Here is a 24,791-nt window from a genome sequence, read left to right on the forward strand (position 1 = left end):
AGTGTTGAACCAGAAGACCCAAATTCCAGTCCCAGTTATTCCAGTTCCTTGCATTAAACAGCAGTGATGATGGTCTCTCCTTTCTGGATGAGGGACTTACCCTGCAACAATAGCATGCACTTAGGACAAAAGGAGAGAAGTTTACACTAGATGTGCATGCTCATATCCACACATATCAAGGAATCACATTTTGGAATTCTGAGAACACTGTGGGGAGGGTGAGCATAGAGGAATATGCACTGAGTGAGGACAGACAGACATAAGAAAAGGACGAGGGAAGTAGGCAGAGAGTGGGATGGAGTGTGAATGAAAAGATGGATATTGTGAAGGAGAGAATGGACACATAATAAGGGCAAAATGGACTTGAAAATTTAGAAAGCAGAGAGAAAAAAGAAAGCGAAGGAATCAGAGGTCAAAAGGATGCAAGTATGAAAGGAAAGAATGAGAAGAAAGCTTATGTTGCACCCCTCTCCCCTATATGCTAAGTTACAGGCTGGGAGCAAATGGAAGAAACATTTGTGGCCTCGTCAACAGGGGAAGGTATGGAGGTGATTGACATGGTGCAGGATGAGGACTCTGAAAGGCTGAGGAATTCAGCGGTGAAGGATATGCTGCCGGATTTGGCCCTCTCCCTCAACACTGGCAGCATTGTGCTGCTCTTCTTATGTGTGACATAGAGCCAGAAATCATTGCTATCATCGCAGATGAAGGCAATTTGAACATCTACATACATTTCATAATCACTTACTAGGCAACACAGCCTCTCTTCAACCATCCACGTCTCCCAGGGAACCTCTAAGACAGAGGACAAGAGCAGGAATCTTATGCACATATTGAAAGTGCTGCTTCTCCTTCCTTTCTTGAGAAACGCAATAAACCCTCAGTCCAAGGCTCATGCATTTTTTTCCATGTCAGACCTCCGTTCTTCTACCTCCCATCCACTCTTCATGTAAAACCATCATCAGTAACAAATAAGAACAGATTCAATTCACCAAAATTCAAGGGTAATCCTGCTTTTGAAATAGCAAATTCTTAAATTTGACATAAATTGTAAGAGCAGGAACAAATTGCATATTCCAGAGAAATGTTTCCCCCTCCTACTTATCAAGAAACACTAAAAATCAACACTAAACATCAAAATTCAGACTGTAAACAAAACAGCTTTTGCTTTCTATATATGCTACAAATAATGAAGCCAAGTAGTCTTTAAATAGTGAAATAACTGATACATTACACACTGTCTGGTTTAATGTTACAGATGAGTAATTATTATAGTATCTGAAAGAAAGACAGAACATTATAAACATGTTTCTGGGAAAACATTGATTAAAAGAGTGTAGGAGGAGTATACATTGTTTAAAAGTGACCTTGGAAAGAAAAGCACAAGCACAATTTTGTTATTATTTATTATTTGTGTTGGAATGTCAGCTAAGAACTCTGGTCATGCTGGGCACAGTATAAATACAAAACAAAAAAACAGACCTGGCCATAAAGAGTTTATAATCAAAGTGATATTGTTTTTTTTTTTCTGAAGCAAATAGCACTTAATATTTTAGTCTTTCACTAATGAAAATGAAATCACTGAACAGTCTGTTCTTGAAATGTTCTGATGTTGGTCAATACTTGGTAAGAATTAGGAGAATTATTACAGTTATCAGTTTTCATAATGATGGCATATTACTTATCTTAATCCTTAAAATTCAGTTTTGACTAGATAGTAAAAACCTACATCAGCTGAATTCCCCTGTTTGGAGGGTGAATATTTACAAATGTAGGGATTAGAGAACCTGAAGGGATGAGAGAATTTGGTTCAAGATCCACAGAAGTTCTTAGAATTCTGAGTGTTCATGCTAACAATCTTCAGAGTTCTCTAGGACCTCTTGTGTCTATCCCATACTTCACTTTCACCCATACCCTCACTGTAAATTAGAGACTGGGAAGAAAGAGAATCTTGTTGGGCAGTACCCTTTTCTCAGCTCCCAATCCATCTCCCACCAATAGGTATGCCTTCCTCTTTTCTATTTTGTTTCCTCGGAGTTTTAGTTTCTCTTTTCTCTCAACCTATACATCTTTTCTGCCTTATTTTATAGACAGCAAGCAACAGTATTGCTGTTACAACTTCTGTTGTTTGCTGCCACTTTCCATAGAGCACTTGGCAAGAGGAAAACGCTTCCTGTACAGCACAATACATGGAGTCTGGCACGATCAGATGTAGTAATAAATCGTCCCAGTGAACTTGGATAAAAGAGCACAGATGATGCATAAAGCTAAAACTCTGCTAAATTTCATTGTTGTTGTTTCTTCCTTGTCTAGTAGTGTAAATGTGTGGTTTGTGTAGCCAACCTGCAGGATCTCCCTAAGAGCCTCTCTGATATGAACAGATCTTATGGTTACAACTTATTGGCCTGTCCATTCAATATGACTGTGGGGCGGCTGGAGTAGACAGGGAAACCCATTAAACAGAGGAATTGCAGGCGTAACAGTCCTTTCCTGGACTGTTCATCCGAAGGTGACTGGCTAGTCATCTTGCTCCTTTGGGACTTGCTGGACTCTAGAGTTATCCCAGCTGGGACATAGTGCTAGGAGCAGTAGGAAGAGCCAGCAGTAGGAAGAGATCCTCTTCCCCTATGAACTCAGACTGGAATTTTTGCTACAATAAACTGCTGAGAGAGGTGCAAGTTGAGGCTGAGGAAAGGATAACAAGAAAAAGAATATAGATGAATGAATAAGAGCACCATGTCTTTCTATGAGCCCAGACAAGATGACCATACTTTCACAGTTCAGGCCTTCATCTCGAGTCATATCTTTCTCCTCCTTTGCAGATTACCAGATGTGGCACTTCTTAGCTGGGTTCATTGGTGATCTGCTGGGGCAGTGGAAGTGTTTGGCAAAGTCCTGGCTATTGCTGACAGGCCCACAAACACGAAGTGGCAAGGGGCTGTGCAGATCTGTGTGCACATAAGATTGTAGGTTCTCAGGATCCTGGTATCCACACATTGTCTGAAGAGAAGCAAAACAGAAAAGTCAGTTTGCCTGAAAGTCCTTGTGTAAATAAATCTTAAGGGTCCCCTTTGTGTCTCTGTACATTCTGCATGCCTGAAGCTGCTGAAGTAGGCAAGGAAGCATACATGGGGCCAAGAGTGTTCAGATCTTTCCCTTCACAACCACAATTTCCCACCATCTTCCCCTTCTCTACATTTTCTCTGTCTCAGTTTGCCTTTCTGACAAGCCACCTGCTCTCTTTCTAAACTAGCTAGTCCAGAACACAGGGAATGTTGAGTATCTGGAAGCTCAGATTTATGCAATCTTGGATGACCCTGTCTAATGCGACAATAGAGATGTAGCCTCAGTATCTTTAGTTTCTTATGTAAAAGCAATTAATTCTCATTGAGAAAGGTGAGTGCTTACACAATATCCTATTATTACTAGAGAAGTGGTGTTGGGGCTATTATATGATTTTACTGGTGTTACAGCTGAAAATCCAGGTCATCACTTTGGTGAGTACAGTCTTCATTCATTGACAAATGATGCAGTAGCAGCCACATATCCTCTGAAATGCCAGTCTTGCAACAGAGATCCAACCCTCTGTGATTTCAGGACTGGATTCATTCCTTTCTATACTCTGCTCTGCTCTAAGGTCACTACACGCACAAAAGTTTTTCCTTCATAGAATTGCAGCAACTAATAACAGAATTACTTTTCCAAGCATGGAAGTCCAATGATCTGTGATCAGCAGCTCAACTGCACAGCTATGCACAAATCTTTAAAGAAAAAGAGATTTCCTCAGAAATCACCAGCTATGTTTTTATGTACTTCTAGTTCCCTATCTCTAAATGACATTTGAAACCTTCTTTTTCACCGTCATTCACTCTAAATGATATGACATCTAGTCATTTACCATGACAGAGCGGTGGATGGAAGAAAAGTATAGATGGATATATGCTTTTTCCAGTTTCCACTTTCAACTTCTAAGATTGAACACCATGGCAAAAAAGTACTCAGAGGCTGGCTATGATGCACACTTCCTCTGACACACCTTGTCTGCAACAATTTAATCTTGGTAGGTGTCAGAGCTTTGTTCACAGATAGGCCTTTTGTTAGCTTTGAGACTCACTATAGAATAGGGGCCCCATATGTGAATTTTAGCTTTCTACATGAAATTCTGAATCTTTCAACAACATTAATCATGCCCAGTTCTGTAAAGAAGGTGAAAGAGACTTGAACATTAAGAAAGACAAACTAAAACAATATGCAGGATAATGGAGAGGGAGACAGAAGCCTGACTATCCTGGAATTCATTACATGAGCAAAACTGAGGTAAAAGAGCTGATCATGTGAAAGTCCGATCTTAGGTAAATCCTTCTCTTGTCTGTGCTTTTTCAGCCAATTCTTATAGGCCTGTGGAGAAAGAAAATTAATTATAATAATACCCTTTTCAGACAGTTTCCCAAAAATACGTCTTCCATTGATGAAATATATCAATCTAATGAATTTAACAAGTCTATATCTGTATCTTTCTGCTCACTCTCAAGTGTCATGGTGCTGATCATACTCCTAATGGGTCTAAAAAGGGAAAACATCAATACAGCTCCTGTGCTCCCCATTTCAGACTTGACTACACACAGATGGTCAGAAGAGGACATGTGGTAACTGCACTGTGAAAGAATGAAAATTACTTTCAAAATGAGTCACCAGTATTTGAATAAAAACTAAAACACTTTGCATATTATTGCCACAGTTGCCACCAATAACCCTTTGTGCATGTGAACCCTCACAATATTCTTAGTGCGAGAAACTACCAACTGAGACCTAAAGATCTCAGAGCACACTGCACCCCATAATTAATTAAACTTTTGAACTCCTTCATGAAGAAATCAAAGATTCTTTCTAGACAGAAGTTAATGCTGAAAGAATTATTATGGGATTGTTTTAAGACTACACAGAATTCTACCTCATGGGGATAATTTAAATGAATTTAAATGTCTCAGCTTAGTTCCTTAGGTATGACATAGCGTGACATAATAATTACCTACTTTTGACATAACTGGGGAAGTAAAAAAAGGCCCACCTTGGAATGGGTGAAGGGGAGGAGTGGCATCATAGAGTAGTAGTGAGGTAAACCTATGACTGGAAGAGCAGAGGACATGCAGGGCATACACTGCACTGGCAAAGATGCATAAGGAGCCTAGGGCTGGAGCAGCATGTAGGACAGCGATGTACAGGCAATCTTACGGTTGGTTGAGTTGTGTGGTGAGACTGTAAGATTAGAGAAGTAGGTAGATAGCAATACCTGGTAAGCAATGGCAAGCCCTCCATTGTCAGCTGTATTCTCCAACAGAGTAAAAGTCCCATTGATCTTAAAGCCAAACATGGAGTAGCTTTCATACTGTTTTACCAAGCAATCTATAGCTTGCTGTAGTGCACTCCTGTTGCAGGTAGGACAGCCCCCAGGTAGCACTGCATGGGAAAAAAAATCCTAGAAAGTAAAGTTATTTTTGCTGTTCATTTACATTCCCCACACTAAGCATTGAGATCGTCTTAATAGTCCACATGATATGGAATGGGTTTTCCTTAACTTCACCCGTCTTAATAATGTATACATTGATATAGGAACAAGGATTTAAATCACTTGAGGGAAAGTACAACTAGGAGCCTGAAAGAGTAAGCAAAGAGGGTAAGTTTCACCCCCAGCCAGTACCCACCATAACTATAGAATGCATGAAGAAGTTCATGTGCCATGAAGACCCCAATGGCTCCAAAGTTCACAGCACTGAAAAATAAACATGAAAAGAAAATTTTTGAAAAGAAAAGGAGGGTAGGTGAGCGTTCTTTCTCTTTAGCCACTAAGCACTGTGGCTGTGCAGAAGCATTCAGCTCTGAAAGAACACAGACGTATTTTCTATTTATTGCCTCCCAGATGCATCACACTCCCTAAAATCCAAATAAAAAATATAAATTACCCTAACAATGCTTGAAATTGTTTCATGAATTAGAGTATTCCCAGCCCAAAAGTCATAATAATAATAGTCTGTTGAAACACTGACTCTAATGAAAATGTATTGTTATTGAGATATGTCCTTAGTTACCCACTACCTGCTGAACTGTTACATAAACAGTAATTGGCAATGGTACTCATGAAAGGTAGCTTGGCTGGACAAATAATCTTGTAACAACAGAATAGTCAAAAATGGTATGTATAGCTGGCAAGACAAATTAAAGTCATGAAGGTTTGACTACAAATTCTCTGACTGCACCTTGGCAATAGTCCCACTACAAGCAGGAGGTTGGACTAGAGACCTCCAGAAGTCATCTATGATTCTATGCCATGAATTTACAAATGTTCTCATAAGCAAGAGTCCAACTGAAATGTCTTTCCATAATACGAAACAATGAGCTCATTTCTTCCTTAACATTGTCGAAGTATTAAATGAATATAGAAGATCGTTATTATATCACCAGGAAGTTAATAGAGCACTGACAAAAACATAAGAGCTCATCTCTCAGAGCTGCTCTTTCAGAAGCTCTATAGCTTGCAACAATACTACTGCTCTACTGAATTCATATTTTTTTTAAATATCCTCAGAGTCATCAAAAATGGAGAGTTCTTTTTGACAGTAAAATTTAAAATCTGAAGCATCACCTGAGAACATACTAGAGTGCCAACACACCGAAAGCTGATCAAGTTTGGCTTCTGAGTCTACAGAACTGAAAGGACAGTGAAAAAAATGTATTTTGCTATCTAACACTGAATGCAAAAGTAGCAAGAAGCTGCACACTTTTTCAGACATAAAGAATATGGTGAATGAGAACCCATATCACTGTAAACATTACTGTAAACAATTTTCACACTGTGAAAGAATAAACTCTTATCAAGAATGAGTTCTTGATATGATAACGAATTTCTGAAACACTGCAAGCACCAGAGGATGTTGTACAGCTAGTGGTAGAAGATTACGATGGAAAAAAGTATTATTTTAACTGAGACATCTGTTTCTTTCAAACTTAAGCCTCTTCCCACAGTACAAGCTTATCTCTAGAATGTAATGGGATTTCAACAAGTCTTTACCCATTATTGTGTAAGAAGAACGGACAAACAAGACTTTCACGATCAACTACTTTTAGTGATTTTAATGTCAAAAAAATTATTGCTAAACAGATCTGTTCAATATGATGAACCCAACTACAAGAACTGCATAAGAATCATTGTTGCAAGGGAAGCCTCAGAATGCAAAAACATATCTGCTTATTAGAAGGAGGTTTATTTTAAAAAAGGAAGAGCAGAATTATATTTGATCCATTTGAAGAGACATCTAACAAGAAGTTACTCTGTTAGTTTCCTATTTTCAATGGATTTCATAGGGATTCTTGAATCTAGAAAATAAGAGGCAGAGGTGAATTAACATCTTTGCAGTTAACCTGCATGAAATTTCTGCCTTTTTCTCTGGACTCATACTTAACGCCAAGAAATCTAAGCTTCCAGTATCAGTTAGTGACAGATGAAAATAGACTCAGCTTTGTTATTAGGTTCTGATTTTGGTCCAGCAGAGTCAACGGTTAAACTCTTTCAGAGTTTATTGGGCAGAACTGGCAAACAGTAATCATCTGGCTTTAGAAAAAGCTAAATTTTATTTCTGTCCTCTATTTATGGAGGTTTCTTTCTGGGATGCAGTAAGAAAAAGAGGTAAAGATAGAGTTATTAAGACCCTTCATGGAACATGATGCAGTAAAGGGAACTATGTTCAGCTTCCACCTTTGCAGTCCCTCCATACCTGGGAAACTCTGGGTTGAAAAAAGGGCTGCGAAACATTCCAGCAGGGAAGACCACCATATGGTGCCTTAGCGAGTAGTATGAATGGACATCCCAGGGGGAAATCTTCCAACTAGAAGTAGAAAAAGAGAAATGAGAGAACATATTAACTCCTTATTTTATACTTTGTTGCTTTCCTCCACTGCGCGTGCAGAAATGATTTCCTCAATACCACTTACATGCAGCAGAGGCAAACATTGAAGTTCACATCATCTATAGTAAAGGATGTTTAAAATAAATCTTCACTTGTTTACACACAGTCACTGCTAATAGCTTATTTTTCATATACATTCATGTATTCCCCCTTCACAGCTTCCTTGTCAAGTAAGCCATAGTTACTAACCTCCTGTAATATGCTGCATACAGTACTTTTCAGGCAGCCTCGGTCCCAGGCATGCCTGTCTATATCGTCTGCCTTCAAAAGCATCCCGTGTGCTACCTTTGAGGCAACCTCACCAATGTTCTTGTCAACACAGTACTTTGCTGCCAGATAACTGAGTCCAGGACCACCAACTATCCTTTTTACACAAGGTTTTATGATAGTGGGCAGAAAAGGAGAGGGTGTTCCTCAAGGTCTTTGGCTTCCTCCAAAATGATGGCACTTTTGGTAGCATGAGCTCAGACTGAATACAAATTGGCTACAAGAGAGGCTGCCATATCAAAGGCTTTTTTGAGTAGGAGTCAGCAATGCATCCTTGCAGAGAAAAAGGCCAATAGCAACCTGAGCCTCATTAGCAGAACGGTTGTCAGTAGGTCAAGGGAGGTAATTACACCCTTCTATTTAGCACTGGTGAAACCACATCTGGAGTACTGTATCCATTTTTGCACCTCCCCCTAGTACAAGAGAGGGACGTACAGGAAGGAGTCCAGTGAAGGGCCACTGAAATGACTAAGGGATGAAGCAATTGTCATATAAACACTGGTTGAGAGAGATGGGATTGTTTAGCCTTAAGGAGATCCAGGCAGATCTTATCAATGTGTATCAATACCTGGTGGGAGAGTGTAAAGGCAATAGGCCAGATTCTTCTCAGAGGTATTTTAGGACAAGAGTCAATGGCCACAAATTGAAATATAGGAAATTCCATTTAAATATAGAAAAAAATGTTTTACTGTGAGGGTGGTCAAAGGAGGGAGTCCTCACACGTGGCATGTCCAAAGTGTGGAGATGGGACCTGGCTGGGCACAGTCCTGAGTAGCCTCCTATAGGTTGCTTTGCACAGAGAGTTGGACTAGATGATCTCCACAAGTCCCTTCCAACCCCAACTATTCTGCAAATCTATGAATCTGTGATTTTTTTTCAATTAAGTTTCTGAAACTTACTTATCCTGTGAGTGATGCTGAAGGAGTTTCTTGTAGGAAGTCTCCCTCAGTGCCTTCAAGCAAGCCACCACATTGAGGAGAAAAGTTTCTTGATTTATCTCCAACTAAGGGAAGAGACAGGCAATGTGACTGTCATAGGGCATAACTGAAGAATGAATTGGGCAGTATGAGAAAGAGAAAAGTCCCAGAAGTAAAGAAAGGGACTCATCAAAAGACAAACTACCAAAATACTTCTTTTTTTCCTCTCCCACTTCTAAAGAACTTGAGTTTAAGGTATGACAGGAAAGATATCCACAGACCAAACACAGCATACGTCCAAGTCACAATCTATCCCTTTCATTCCTATCCTCTCGATAGGAGAAAGCATAGATAACAAAGTAGAAGTGATAGATACAGGTTTTCTGGACCACCTGTTCTCAGAAAGAGAACAGTAGGATATGTGCCTTGCTCCAATGATCCTAGTCTCTTTCAGTGACAGGCAGTTGGTACAGGTAAACTGCCAGTAATGAGGCAGGCATGTTCACATTATATAGCTCACATTCTGGTATTCCAGGTTCACTTTGGCAGTTTGGAGTATGTGAGCTGGATAGCCAATTTCCACTTGTAGTTTGGAAACCTGAAAACATATTAAACAAAAAAAAATAAAGAAATATCACCAATAGAAGGCTTCACATTCTGGAAGTCCAATTTAAGCTGTATTTCTGAATAATGTAAATATGATTTACAAATCAGTCCTTTAAAACGACAGCTACTGTTTCAAGCAATACATCTCCTCTTACTACTCTGCTTTCTGAATTCAATGGTCTGAGGCCTAATGGAACTCTACTCTTTTTTGTGAACGCTGTTTTCTGACATTCAGCTTCATAGTTTTTAATCTCTCTTTGTATGCAAATCTGCAGGTGCAATGTATCTCAATACAATTAACTAGGGTTGTCAATGGACAAACACTGATCCTCCCTGTATCGATGTATCACTGAATGATCGCACGTATGCAGTTGCACTTATAAAGCCGCCTACAATTTTTAGTATATTTAAAGGATCTGTTTAATATCATGTGTTTGTACAAAAGGTTAGGAATGTGTGAAGGTGCAGGTCCCTTCTATTCCTTCTCTAAAGGCTTTAGGGAAAGGAAGGCCTCAGTAACTTATACCTTCTGCACGTACCAGAACTTTAGCCTCTAGGCGGGTCTGCTCATCCATCCATTTCAATTGATACAGTTGGCCATAGAGGGCATGCTGGATCTCAGAGAACATCTGTTCAGCCTACCACAGAGGAAAGAAAGCACTGTCAGGATTGCAGAAAAACATCTGATTAGCCGTAGCTAATGTCTTCTCATGTTCTGACAATTCAACTACAAAGCAAATGGGGGATGATTCCTCTTGTCTCAATGAAAGAGGAGACTCAGTTTCTACATCTGTTTAATCTTAGGTTTCTTAGGCATACTGTGGTCCTTCATTAGGCTCAGCATTCTCTCTCATACACCTTTTCTCTTGCCTCTCAAGAGGTAAGTATAATTGTTTTGCACTCAATCCCTATTGGATGGTACCAAACCAAAATTTCTCCCCACTTCTTAACTGAAATGAAAATTTGGGATCCACAAGTATTACGTATTGGTGTCTCCTGTTCCAAAGTTACAGCAATGTGAGACTCTCCTTCACAAAGTTATACTTTGTTCATTCAGGTTTGTGCTTCAAGTACACACAGTTTTTTTTCTTTTCTTGGAGTTATTTTCCTGTTACTTTTACACACTGTAAACTCTTCATATAATTCAGTGCCTACATTCATTTTCCTTTAAAAAAGGAACTCTTATCCTCAAAGGAAAAAAAGAAGTGCAAGCAGATGTTCCTTCTGTCATGAATCCATGCAGAACATTCTGTCATTGATGTGTTTTTGTATAAATGTTCACAAACATTATGTAGCCAATGCTAACTATCATAGGATTTCTTGTTGGGACGATATTGCAAACTGTATTTTAATATTTTGGAACTAGTCATGAGCGTTAGTTGTGATAACTAATTTCAGGAAGCATACAGAGACTGTATGCACTTGTAGGGTTCTCATAGGTGCTGGGGCTGAATGCATGACTATGTTTGCAGACATAATCAAGATAATTGCTAGTATTTAATATTGATTATTCTAGCAATAAGAGTCCTGACATTCTGATAACAGCTCACCTTCTCAAAGAAATAGAAGTATGTATGCACAGGAACATGTAAACAGGAATACAATCTACACATGACCTTGCTTCCTTGATATTGTTCTAAGCTTGCATGGCAAAGAAAGAAGAGATGTGCTTGGGGCAGAAAAAGATGAATACCTACAAGTTTCTTGTTCTGTTGAGGGAAAATTTCTTTCACGACCATCTGCCCTAGGACTGGTTCAAAGAAAGAACCGGTTTCACTCAAGCACTTCCTCCAGCGCTCTTCAGGGAGCTATAAGAATAGAGAAAGAAATAGGGCACATGAGAGTGAGTAAAAATAGATAGGAAGATGAAGACAATAGAAAGATATCTAAGCAGAGAATCAGTAACATATATGCTATTATTTAGAAATGACAGCCATGACTAATAAGTAATATAGTTCCATCTAAGGCACCTCAGAAAATTTTGTTTAAATAAAACAAAGAATTGATTTAATCTACTTACTTTCATACAGGATGAGGACTCATTTAGGAGCTGACACAAATAAAAAGAAGGAAGATGGACCTCTGTATGTTGTCTTTTGTCCCATAATATAGAGCAATGAGCTCTCTAAAGGTTTTGGTGTCACATCAAATTCGACATTATTATCTCTCTGAGAAACAGAAAGAATTTACTGGCACGGCAAGAATGTTTTTTCTCCCCAGATCTAAGAAATTACATCCAGAAGACACATGAAGAGAACATCCAGAAGGAGTGTCGTAGGGTGTTCAGCTGCTGTGGAGGCTGAAGAAGTTGGCAGAAGGCTAACTCACCATTCTAGATACCGTTTTTCCATGAAGAACCTTAGATAGCTCCAGGCGTGCATCTTGGAATCGACTGTCAAGGGCTGGGGAGAGATTTCCAACCAGACAAACAATCATGTAGATGTGAAGGACCCTGTAGGAAAAGGGCATTTAAAAATCAATATAAAGGCCCAGTTAAGCCCATATTAAAGTGATATCACTTTCTGGCTTAAAAAAAAAAAAAAAAAAAAAGAGCGAGAGAAGAAACTCAGAAGAAACTAAGCTCAGAACAGCAAATAGTGCTTAATTTTATGAATTAAACATGAATATGAATAATGCTGGGCAGAAAACAGTGCTCAAGCTTACTGAAAGTGCCAGAGAGTCATGAACAACTCCAACAGCAGTGCAAGATCAGTATGGTGAATTTTTTCCATCAACAGCCACATACAGATTGTTAGATAATGAAACAGAAGGCTAATCACCATAAACACAAAGGCTTGGAGAGTTTTTAAGAAGAACAATAAGCTGAGCTACCCAAGTAGCCAAATCAGTGGTAACAAAGCACCCTGAATGGGCTACTCTTAGGGCTATCAAAGGAGGACAACTGGTCCATGACAGAGGTGTGAAACCCAGGGACATCAGCCAACCACAGAAACTCTCTCCATGGAATACCTCGAAAACTGAAGGGGGTTATTGCCTACAGGGTATAGGATTCATTATGGGAGACAGGTGGAAGAGCATTTTAAAAATAGCGTAAAACTTACTATGGGCTATTTTAAGAGCCCATAGCAGTGGGAATCTGTGATACTTGCCATACGGTGTTTGGAGGAAGGACCAAAGGAGGAGAAAAGGAGGTATCATGGTGGATTGGGAGGAACAAGCATGAGAAAATATATGGGAAAGGGGATAAGAGGGGGTAGCTGAGTGTAAACCCATGGCTTGCCATTTATCTGATTGAGACCCACACATGATCACTGCAGTCTGTCCTATCTACTTATTAAATTCCATTCCTAACTATCTTCTGTGTGGGTGTGCTTTTTCTTCTAAACAGGTATGTGAGAATGTTAGTGAACTTCAAACTAGATCAGCCAGTGAGTAGGACTGTAGGTCTGAGTACCCTCAGCTGGAGTCAGATTGTAAAATTTAGGAGATTGTTAGTCCAAGGGCCAGCAGTGTCAAAGATCAGCTACTGGAGTGTCAAAGATCAGCTACTGGAGTGATCTTTATTGTATGTATACATCTATCCAGGCAGATAGGGAGATAAACAGGTATTCCACTAGCAGACTTCAGTGCTGATCAGCTGGAGACTAGGAACAGATTGGACCACTTGGGACTGTGCATGTTTTTATGAGTGTTGTGAGTGTGTGTGGCAATAAAGGCACTGCATTTTGTCTCTTGTTGATCTGTGTGGCCAGCTGTTAATATATATATATATATATATTACACATGTATGTATATTGTGTGTGCAGGTGCAAGCCTATTGGGAATATACGTTAAACTTCATGATTGGCTGAACCTGGGGATATGGAGCCACAGCTGCCTTGCATCCATTATGCCATTGGATTCAGCAATCTCTACCACAGACTTCTTTAATTTATGGCATCTGAAGTTAATATTTCTTGAAGTATGAACAGCTACAATCACAGATATTAACTCCTACCTTTCCTTCTGCCATTGTTCAATAAGCCGTGACATGTTTTGCAAGTAATCCATGTCATGCACTGCAACTGGCTGAGAGAGGTTCACTGGCACAAGTTGGAAGACTGCCTGGAGACACTGCAGCCAGTCAATTGCGGGTGCCTTTTCCTGAAAGTGAAACAAAACTTACATGTTGAACTACACACCCAGATTAACTGATAAGAATTAATAGGGAAACTGGGATACATTCCCTAATACCAATAAGGGATATTTTCAACTAGTTGAGCTGTGGTTATCAGACAGATATTGATTATAGTAGAAAAAAAGAGAGAAGTCATATTTTTATCAAATTACCTGGGGAGCATGGTGGAACTGGGGGCCTGAAAAGCCCAAGATGCTACCAATAAGAGACAGTAAGCCAACGGGTTATTGAGAGCTCATGAGAGTTCAACAGATTACACATATAATTTGCAAGGGAATGGCATCTAAACAAGGTATCTTATATCTCTTTTGATCTGGATCTTCCAGATATGAATACCTGTAGCTCCCTAATGGTAGTGCGATAGAACAGCATGCCTCTTTGCTGCCTTTCCTGCAGTGGTGTGACAGCTCGCTGGAGGTTAGAGATGAAGGACAAGGTAAGGGAAAAAGAGCCGGGGGGAACATCCTGTGGCCCTCCAAGTAGGTGCCCTAATTTCTCCAAATAAGAGAGATACACACGGAGAACCTGCAATACAGAGCACATGACCAATGGAAGAAACATGACTGAAATTAAGTCACCTCATCCATTCTTCCATCCATCCATCCATCCACCCACCATCCGTCATAAGCACATAAGCTTCAGTCTCTGGAAAGTGCCTCAGTCCTGCCTCCTAAAACTATCTTTTTCACTGCAAAATCCTTATCTAATTCTTCATGTGGAACACAGTTTGTTGAGCACAGCTGCTTTCTCAGTGAAGAACACTGAATTCCCGGTTAATAATAATCTTATTTTTGTCTCACTTTACTAGCATTTTAAATGTCAGTATCATTTTAGGGCTGCAGGCCTGCCATCTCTGGAATAGAGAGAGAAATGTAGTGGACAGTGATACAAAGAGTCAGTATTTTGGGTGAAGATGAAACAGCAGATTCTTGCTTCTGTTTTTTGAGCTATCAAGGAAATGTTTGTGATGGGTGAACAGGCTCATTTTTAAGGACTCTTCCAGAAGAGTCAGGCTTAAAAACTGAAATCAACTCAATTTTTATCCAGTTCAGAAAAACAAGGAGATTGTGATGAAATAAACTTTGTTGCAATRACTCCCAAGGTCAAAGAGCTTTTTTTCCCCCTAGCTTAGGGTTAACACTTTCACAATTAGCTTTAAAATGCTAGTTACCCCTCCCCCAAAACACATACATTTTAATTAACTTGTTATAAAGCTTTATTGTGGAGAAGGAGAAGTTTTTGAGAGATTTGCTCAAGATGAAACTTTAGGAGAAGCCTAGATTAATATTACATTAATATTACTTAGCAAGTACATTAAACTTATACCAAGCTCTTCCAGGGAGTTTCAAACTTATCAGCTAAAATAGATGACATCTTACAAAATAACTTCTTTTAATGAAGTAGACAATTTTGTAATAAAGTCCTTCTGGATACATTTTTAGAGGTCACTGTCCACACACCGTGGAAAAAGGCCACTTTGAACTAGGAGACAATTCAATGAGATCCCTACACCATACAACTATTTTTACTTTGCTTCAGCTTCTGATATTTTACCTCAAGATATTTTTTTTTCTCTTTGAATTTACTCTCAGGTGGCATCTCAAACTCAGGATGGTCAATCTGCAAAAGGAGTGAAGGAAAAAAAAACTGACTATTTCCGGAATCACTGGAAACACAAAAATAATACATTCAGCAGGCTTTCTTTATTTCTATGTCACAGAATTTGAAATGTCAACTGTTATAAATTCTTAAATTTGTTGCAACCTGCATTCAAATATAAGTCACATTATTAAATATTTCCATATGGGTCACAATACTAATAGTAGCAGTACTACATCAATAGCACTATCATACTGTTGCACCATTATTGCACTACTCATACCCACGCACATAAGAAGAACCAGTTCCTTTAATGACAAAATCCAATCTATACTGGTCAGGCAGAAGAGATAAGAAAAAAGAAGTAATTTTTTCTTCATCATTTCCTCATTATCCTAAGGATATAAAGGGTTTTTTTAGATAATTAAAAATTAAGAATTGAATAGAAAAATTTAAGTAACTTTTTTTTTTCAGAGAAGAACACAGAATTAATGTGAGTAAGCCTGGATCTCATTGGCTGTGTAACTGACTCTTTATTCTCAGTGCTTCCTGATAATCCTGTTTTCTCAGTCCACTCACCTGAATTATATTGGTGTTTGGGTCAGAAGGGCTAGGCCCCACATGGACTCTGAAAAAGGGAAAGGTATTGTATTTGCTCATGAGAGTCTGAAGAGTTTTGTTAAAATCTTTTGCTTTCCTAATGCCTGTGATATTCCATCCACCAACCTAGAGAGGGAGAGAGGCAACATGAGAGCAGGAGAAAAATATACTTATTTGATCCTTACTTGCAATTTTTTTTTCACTTCTGTGAGCTCAGTCATTTTGAGAAAAAAGAAGGCAAAGGGCAACAGGTGAAATCCATGAAGATTTCTGCATGCCCTGTTGACTTTAAAATGACCTGTCACTTTCACTTAAGTGAAGTGACAAACTGCAAAATGGCATGGTATAGGGAAAAGTGATGATAATTATCAATAGAACAGAGTGTATAGGAAAGAAGGGAGTGAAAGAGGAAAGAAGTCATATTTTTCTAAAGAGAATTTGAGAATGACATCCAGGGATTAAACATCCCACCTCCGTAAGAGCAGATTCACAGATGGACCTACAGTTGCTGTTCCTTCTGCTGAAAGGTTCGCCCATTCTCCCTGAAGACCAAGCATAAATGCCCCTTGCTGACAGGAAGAGGGACATCCCTCCCTGGTACTCAACCTCGAAAGAGCAGCAGTTTCTTCTTCAAGCAAGCCTCCCAGAAGCCTACAGTAGTGGATGGCTATCAGATCTTAAACACAAAATCTCACCCATTTTGCATGCTGTTCCCTAACCTGTAAGTTGTATCCTACTGAACTGAGCTTCTGAGATTTAAAGTGTAAGGTCATGAGGACAAAATAAGGGACATGGTGCTGGAAAGCCAAAACTGGGAGACAGCATTTAAAGCAAGAAGCTGTATTTCTTAGAAGTTGGGCTGTGAACCATCAGCTTATTTCAGGGCCAGAGGCTAGCAAAATGCATAGGAAAAAGATATGAATATCTGGAATATAGAAAATATAGGAATATCTCATCAGCACTTCACTCTTTTCTTCTCCCTACCAGAATTAACTTCCGTAGAGAGAGAAAATAACATAAATATTCACCTGATTTAGGAGGCCCTTCAGTGGCTGCGTTCCTTGGGATTCTATTCGTTGAGCATCCATGCAAGATCGGTAGAACAGGATTGCTTTCTCCTTAGCTGAGCTTCTTACCCCAAACTGTTGGGCCTCTGAGGGAAAAAAAAAAAAAAAGTAAGTAAAAAAAAATATCCCTACAAAAGCAGCAATTAAGAAAGCCAGGGGAAGTACTAAAGCAGAATAAGGATATAATGAAATATTACATTGCATTGTGATTCAAAGCAATTCAACAAATACATCCATACTAGTCACTACTACTGAACCTTTGGAACAGGAAAGTTAATCTGTGACCATCCAAGCTAAAGAAAATCTAACTATGAAAAAGGAGAAAACTGCCTTCTATTTTATGGAAATCCATCTAGTGTTGTGAAACATCGTCCACATCTTAAATCTGTGCCTGGACTACTGTCAGGGCATGTCAGAATGCATGTTCCCCAGGTATACAGAGCAAGAGATCCTCCAGTGTTTGCCATGACTCTTCCTGAGTCATGAGCCAGATCCATGGGTCTTTTTGCATTGAAACTGGAGTATAACAGGAAGATATGTAGGCTTCAGTCTGGTATGGAGTCAAGACAGGGCCAGCATGTAGGTTTAAAGACAGCCAAAAGGGCTACTTTCACATGGCAACAGAAAAATGGCTTGTTTTTCTGACAGAATTTGGAGTGTCACTTCCATAATACTCAGCAAGAGGAACTGAAATGTTCGTAATATGTCTACTGTAATATGACATGTTCAGGAATATATCTACACCTGTAATGATAGAAGAGTAAAGAGACTGGAATCAGTCCCTGTTGGGACTACTGTTCTCATAGTTATCAGTATTATCAGTTCTAACCAAGGAAGATGCTGAAGGTAACACACCAATCATCTCCCGTCCCTACCTAAAAGTTTTTTCAGGATCAGCTGGTTTTCTTCCAACAATAAATCAAAGACATTTAATGATTCTTCTGTGGTTCTGCTTGAGCGTTTGCCTTCCCAGCTGCCGCAGGCATATTTGTAGAAATCCTTGCAGGGGTCTACTGTGTCATTCCTAGAACTCAAGAGTCTGGCCAATAGTGCAAGATCCACCTCAGCATCACAGGATCCTGCTCAGGAAGAAAACAGGAGACAACTGAGCAGCAGCAATGCTGAGAGAGAACAAGGCCAAACAAAAAATGAGAAGGAGTTATCTGTGGGACATTTCCCTCAAAAGATTTATTTTTGATACAAATTTCTTTGCATGTGAAGCATTGAACTCCCTGTAAGTTTTTAGTGAATATGAAATAAAGCATGTGCTATCATGGACTTCATCGGAAAACTGTTTTTGCTCTTTATGAGGGAGATTCTGTAAATGAAGGACAGACTGTCAGTCCAGAGCTGGTGTCCTGTGTTGGTACTATCGAGGCAGTCACAAACTGGATTACTCTGCCTTCTGAATGTATGCTCTCTGATTCAACATTCACTGATTTGGCCAGATATTAACAAGAAGCTACTGATAGCATCAACACACGAAACAAGGGAAGGACTTAGGTTTAAAACATGTACAGAAACCTTTTTGCAAATAACTGTTTAGTGAATTTGAAAGGGAACTGAATGTTTCCAGTCTCTCTTCACAACTTCCGCATTGAGCAGGAGACTCTAACTTTTCCCTCCATAACATGACTACACTGGATGGTACTAGAAAACTAGGACTAGACTTATGAAGTCAGGGATGGATAAGTGGAGGAGTGCCTCACCTCAGATTCAGCCACATTTCCTGGAGTCAACTACAGACAGAGCAAGACACTACAGCACTACAGTGTCACATAGAAGTTGTAGGTCAGGAGCATGAGATTCAACAAAAAGACATCTGCTGGGAAGTATAATGCTGCTCTCCCTCAAGGGTGCACCCAAGCATATTAAAAGGCAGAGGGAGGAAGACGGAGGGGGATGATCTTCAAGTAGGAGCTATGACCCAGGGAGGAGGCCAAACAGTATACCCTGTTTACAGTTAATATCTTCTTAAATTTACTTGAGATTCTGAAAGTCTGATTCTCACGCAGATGCTAAGCCCAATAAGCACTGAAGGGAGATAGAAGGAAGGGGTCTTATAAATGGGGTGAATGAAAAGGCAGGGAAAAGGATATCATGTATTATACCTAGACCACAGCTCATCATTGTGTGGGCAATAAGCATTGTAAAGCCCAGGACAATACTGATCAGCAGTGCACACAGAAGTAGGCTTTTCCCTTGAGGACATTTCTCCTTCTTTGCATCTGCTCTCAGCTCCAGGTCACAGGCCTGAAGAAGGAAAATGAGACAAGTAGAAAAAAAATGAAGAGAGAAAAATTTCTATTAAAGTTAGAACTTGTCATACACTCTAACTTTCACTTATTTTAATAGGAAATGACTGATGGGGCTAGTGCTAGAGAATTATAATGGTCCAAGTCTCTGAGGTGTTTCTGTTCCCAGAAGTTTCCTCACTTACTTCATTTTTCTTGCTTTTTCCAGATATAGCTATTGCAAAGCATTAAAAATTATGCATCCGTAAACCATAAAACTTTCTATGTGAGGGCTTGTCTCCCATCATTCTATTCTAGTTTATGGGATCACCTTGCATATACATCCTGGAGGTATCAAAGCCTTTTTGTGTCTGGTGGCTGCAGAAACAATTGCTCACCATCTATTGTTACAGTTTGCCAACCTGAGCATTCTTTTGAGATCTTTCTGCAAGAAGCAACTCCTGCATCCTAAGCCTTGGAGTCCAGTTCACATGGGAGAAAAGACTTACCATGTTCCAAAAACTGCAGTAAGTTTCAGGTCACAGATGATATCTTATATACAGACAGGTTTTATCTCACTTAAACTTGCTTGTATTTAGTAATCTAAGTCTGTTTTTTAATCAGTAGAGGAGCCTAGGCACCTTRTGAGTACCCCTTCTGTTTCAGACATCTGTTTTAGGACAAGCTGAAGTATCATTCAGAGATATTGATCTTTTTTTTTTCCATTGACTACAAAGGAAGCTATAAGACTATGCTAGGCTACTCTCCTAAAGTTAAATAAGTTGATTTAACAGTTCAATAAGATGAAATTTACTGTGTGTCCACTACTTCCACCTATTTTGATGTGCAAATACCTCAAGGAGATCAGCATATCACAAGAAAACAGACATGGGAATGGAAGCTGGTGGTATAAGGAAAGTGAAAGAACTGAAAAACAGAATGTGGAATGGCTGGATGACAATACACAGTGAGGAAAAGTAGGCAGAAGGGAAAAAAAACAAAGAAAAAATAATAGAAAGGCCTCAAGAAAGAGGGATAGGGGAGAAAGAGTATAGCAAGTAGTGGGTAACACTAGTAGTCATGAGAGCTGATAGACATGCTAGCTGGAGATTTTCATATGGACTCCCGCAGGGTCAGGGCCTGGCATGCACTGCCTCCCTTCTAGGAGTTTAGCTTCTAGTGCTTAAGGTCAGCTTTCTGATAAAAGAAAGCTGTTTGAGAAAACCTGGCTGTCCTTGGAACTCTCTGAGAAAAAAATAGAAGAAACCTCAGTGGAGGCACCTACTTCTTCATTTAGGAGCAGCTTTTTGCAGCTCTCTTGCTTGATCTCCATCTGAGATATGCTGCAGCAGCATTAGAACCATGCCTGTGTCTGGCTGTGTACCCCGTTGATTTGGTCCCTGGCCCTAACCTGCAGGTTTGACTTCATGGCTTGACCTTTGGAGTCACTATGGACTTACCCAGTGATCTAGACTCTTAGCTCAGCCTGGCTGCTGTCTCCAAATCTGCTTTACTCCCCTCATTCCAGTATTGTGAGATTCCACCCCTTTTGGGTAAGGTCCTTACTTGCCTTGTCATGGACTCTCAGCTCCTAGCTTATCTTCCCTTGCCTGTTCTTGCTGCTTCCTTACACAAAACAATTAAAGATTATCTTAAACTTCATTTGTCATCAGGCCCAGTATTTAACTTCTTTACCACAAAAACAGAACACATGATCTGTACAAAAATAGTAAGAAGAAATGAAGCAAAATTCTACAAGAAATGACGCACCTCACAGCACATACCCCTTCCCATGAGGAAAGGCAAGTAAAATGAACGAGTCTGCTGTTAATCTCCTTCCTAATGTACTATTGGAGGATGTTCAGACACTGTGGTGGGGATTCCTATGTAAAAACTTTAACAGAACAGAAAACACAGGAAGAAACACAAAAGCAGCACTTAATATATGATATCCTTCAAACACACAGTTGTTCTGATCATTAGTAGAGGCTTCTCATAAGCAAATGGCAACTTTGACTCCTGCAAAATTCTGACAAGGTTTGGATGCCTAACTGCCTTTATCTCTTCAAAATCCTATTTCTGACTACATACATAAAGCAGGATACAGAATAACTAAGTGGAGAGCAAGCATGTACAAGCGAATTCTGGCATTAAAAGACGCAAAATACAAAACAGGACAATACTGGCATTGTACATATAGTACACTGTGGGGAATATAACGGAGAAAATCTGAATTCCTTTCATATGCCCTTGCAGTAAAAATTTTAGCTTTTACTCACCAAGTGGAGAGCAAGACAGACAAGAGACGGAAAGAAAAATTGTCCAGTTGAAAAGGGGGAAGAGTAAGTGTCCTTTGATGTATGAGCCTTCGGCTTTCACCTAAATCATTCACTATGCTCTTGACTTCTCTGTCACAATAGACTTGCTTTTTTCACACTGAAAATCTGGCCTATCCCAGTTATGAAGTATTTACAACTTTGGAATTTCCAGTCTCACTTTATTCTCTCTTATTTATCTCTTTCAAATACTGAATGGCATGCTTGTGCAGATATTAATGAAGCTGAGAAATGAGAATACTCTAAGAATGTCGCTGCAATTTGTGCAGAAATTCTGGTTAACCGTAGTTCTGCATCAAGCCTACATTATGTTCTTTTCGAAATGGAAAATGCATCAAATAGTATATTTTTAAAAAACTGTAAGAACATTAGACTTCATCCCTCAAGACTCTAATTTGAAACAACTAGAGAAGTGTGCAAGTACCTGGCTGAGAACAGCAGATTATAGCATATTATAAGAGAACAGACAGGGGAATGTAAGCTAGGAGTATACCTCTTGCTCAGAAACTGGATTCTATGGTCTATATTCTGTGAGCCATAAAATGAAAAGAGTTCTTCAAGCACCTCACTTTTCCTAAGAAATGCTCTTTTAATCCAGCCTTTGTCACTATGTTTGGGTTTGAGAGAACTTCTGGATCTACATAAATAGAGAAAAAGAAGAGGGAAATCATACCTTATATCATCATCAGGACAATAGCTTGGACAAATCCGTATAAACACATATTGCTCTTTTAGTACACTGATAAAGACACTAACCTAGGCAATATCCTTGTCAGATTCTTGAACTAACTGGTTTTCAGAATAGAGACAATGAAATACAGAGCCCTTCCAAATTCAGTGGACCTTCGTCAAGGAGGCATAGATTTAACTAGACAGAACTGGAGATCATCATTCCATGATTCTGTGAGATGGGCTATATAAATATTCTGCACAGGATGCAGAAATGTTAGACAGCTTGTAGGAGACAGAAGCACTTTTTGCGGCATGTTGCATAGCTTGGTTTGTCTTATGCAACATGCCTGACATAAAGGGATAAGCAAATGGTTTGGAGGAGGTTATGGAAGAGAATAAAGAGCCTTTAACCTCACTAAAAGCTGATATCTAATTGTCCTCTTGATTGTAAAATGAACAACTGAATTTATATTGCATTAGTCTACTTGATGAATCATTCAGTTCAAATGAGAGCATGACTTAAGCTAGCAGAATCTGAACAGGGTCCATTTTGATTAAAGCAAAAACTGTTTGATGCAGCTGAATCAGGCAAAGCGTTTGACCTTCCATCAACATCTCTTTCTTTCTCTTTGTGAGCCAGTTCTGAATTCTGCAGAGAAGTTTAAATCCTTTGGCCCAGTTCTCCCCCACTTCACATTTCACTAGTGTTCTGTACTGTTGCAGAAAATATGCACTGAGCATCTAACTTTGAGGAAAAGCAAATGAAATAAAGAGATCAAGGGCAGGGAGATTTGGAGCTGTTATTCATAATTATTTGCCAGGCAATTGAAGGGTTTAATTTTTCAACTAGTAGATTACTCACAGATTATTCATTTTTGACTGTTGCCCAAACTATGTACATCATATTAGTCATGAGGATGACATGTTTTCAGACTAATTTGCAAAGAAATTAAGCATTTTCATAAATCTATCTTCTGTAAGCAAATCATTTAAGTACATAAAATTAAGCATATTAAATTCCATTTGAGAAGTAATATTTAAGCCTGTGTCAAAGCTAAAATACCTGCTAACATGTGAAACTAAACAGAAAGTTTACTGAATTATGATTTGGACTACTAAAAGTTAGAAGCATAGCAAAAGCTACTAACTATTTAAAATTATGACTGATGACTCTTCTCACAGAAATACAAAAATATATGTACAAACCAAACATTTCTGAAAATTCTTCAGCCAGTAAAAGGCAGATGAGAAGTGAATGACCATTTACAATAAAACCACAGCTTTTGCAACATTGAACAGCTCACAGTATAACAATATAAACTCTTATTTTTAATATAATTAAGTTACATAACAAATATTACTATGTCTATCGTATTTGAATATCTTATAAATTTTAGCAGCCCTGAGCTAACAGCCCAGTGTGTGTTGTCTGTAAATATACAGTTAACACTTTACTGGCTCTATTTATATAAGACATCAAATCAGGTAAATTGCACCACACTACATGGGGAGAAATTAGCCTTGCCATGTCATTCTCACATTCAGAAAACTATATCATATTCTCTCACAGTTATTTGTGTGGAAGAAAAAAAGTTACACATATTTCTGCATAAAGAGTTTCTGAAACTCTTTGTTAAAAGATGAGGAAACAATAAAAGAAGAAAATATTCAGACTGTTATTTATTACAAGTAGAAGAAACATCTGGATGGCCTATAAGATGACTAATACAGAGGGCAAGAAGTCCCAGATCCTCATGCCACACCCCATATCACTAATTCTGAGATCTGGGCAGGACTTTTCTGGGTACTCTCAGGGAAAAAAAAAAAAAAAAAAAAACTCTAAAAAAATCAACTGCTCCAGTTCCCTATGGCAGTAAGTAGCATAACTATGAGAGGAGAAGAAAAAGAGCAGGTGCAACAAAAATGACTCATCAGACCAGGAGACAAAGCCATTCCCTACCTCTGGAAGAGTTGTCATTCTTTTCACTGAGCAGGCTTTGCCTCCGTGGTTACCAGTTACTGCAGCTCTCACCTCTGCTTACTTGTTTACCATCAGTCTCCCATGCCCAAGATACACTGCTGAGATCAGAGACAATCTCTCTTTCCCAGCTTGGCTGATTGCTGTGGGGAGGAGAAAAGAGAGAAAAAGCTCGATGAAGAACACCCTTAAAGAAAACAGGAGGGAGGGAGAGAAATGGACACATTTCTGCAACTCTCCACCCACTTTCTCCCCTTAACACCTCTCCCTCTCATAAAACTGTCTTTATTTTTCTCTTCTGCTTTTCCTTGGGACTCCTGTGTTTTTTTGTCTCCTGAAGCTAGAGGGAAAACTTTTTAAACATAAGTGTGGGATTCTCTATCTCTTCCAGCCTTTCTTCTCAACTATTTCCTGCT

The 24,791-nt window shown here is 39.2% G+C and overlaps 1 protein-coding gene across 5 annotated transcripts; it reads right to left on the reverse strand.

Annotated features, from left to right (window-relative positions):
• Positions 1-1,390: 1,390 nt before the first annotated feature.
• On the reverse strand, positions 1,391-24,495 carry KEL (Kell metallo-endopeptidase (Kell blood group)). 5 transcript variants are annotated; one of them, XM_085324619.1, is made up of 18 exons: positions 24,358-24,495; positions 19,267-19,408; positions 18,031-18,234; positions 17,117-17,241; positions 16,068-16,214; positions 15,444-15,509; positions 14,226-14,414; positions 13,710-13,855; positions 12,080-12,203; positions 11,449-11,559; positions 10,291-10,389; positions 9,666-9,743; positions 9,128-9,231; positions 7,770-7,880; positions 5,703-5,770; positions 5,291-5,457; positions 4,303-4,398; positions 1,391-3,000 (listed from the first exon to the last, which is right to left on the reverse strand). In XM_085324619.1, the coding sequence occupies exons 1-18, from the start codon at positions 24,373-24,375 to the stop codon at positions 2,824-2,826; spliced, it is 2,172 nt and encodes a 723-aa protein (XP_085180745.1). In that variant the 5' UTR covers positions 24,376-24,495; the 3' UTR covers positions 1,391-2,823. The 5 variants fall into 5 exon arrangements, with proteins under 5 accessions (XP_085180745.1, XP_085180747.1, XP_085180746.1 ...); XM_085324621.1 differs by lacking the exon at positions 18,031-18,234; XM_085324620.1 differs by lacking the exon at positions 4,303-4,398.
• Between the last annotated feature and the right edge of the window lie 296 nt (positions 24,496-24,791).

Source organism: Rhea americana, unplaced genomic scaffold (genome assembly GCF_003343005.1).
Source record: "Rhea americana isolate MKP2758 unplaced genomic scaffold, rheAme1 scaffold_92, whole genome shotgun sequence".
In the NCBI taxonomy this organism is placed as follows: domain Eukaryota; kingdom Metazoa; phylum Chordata; class Aves; order Rheiformes; family Rheidae; genus Rhea; species Rhea americana.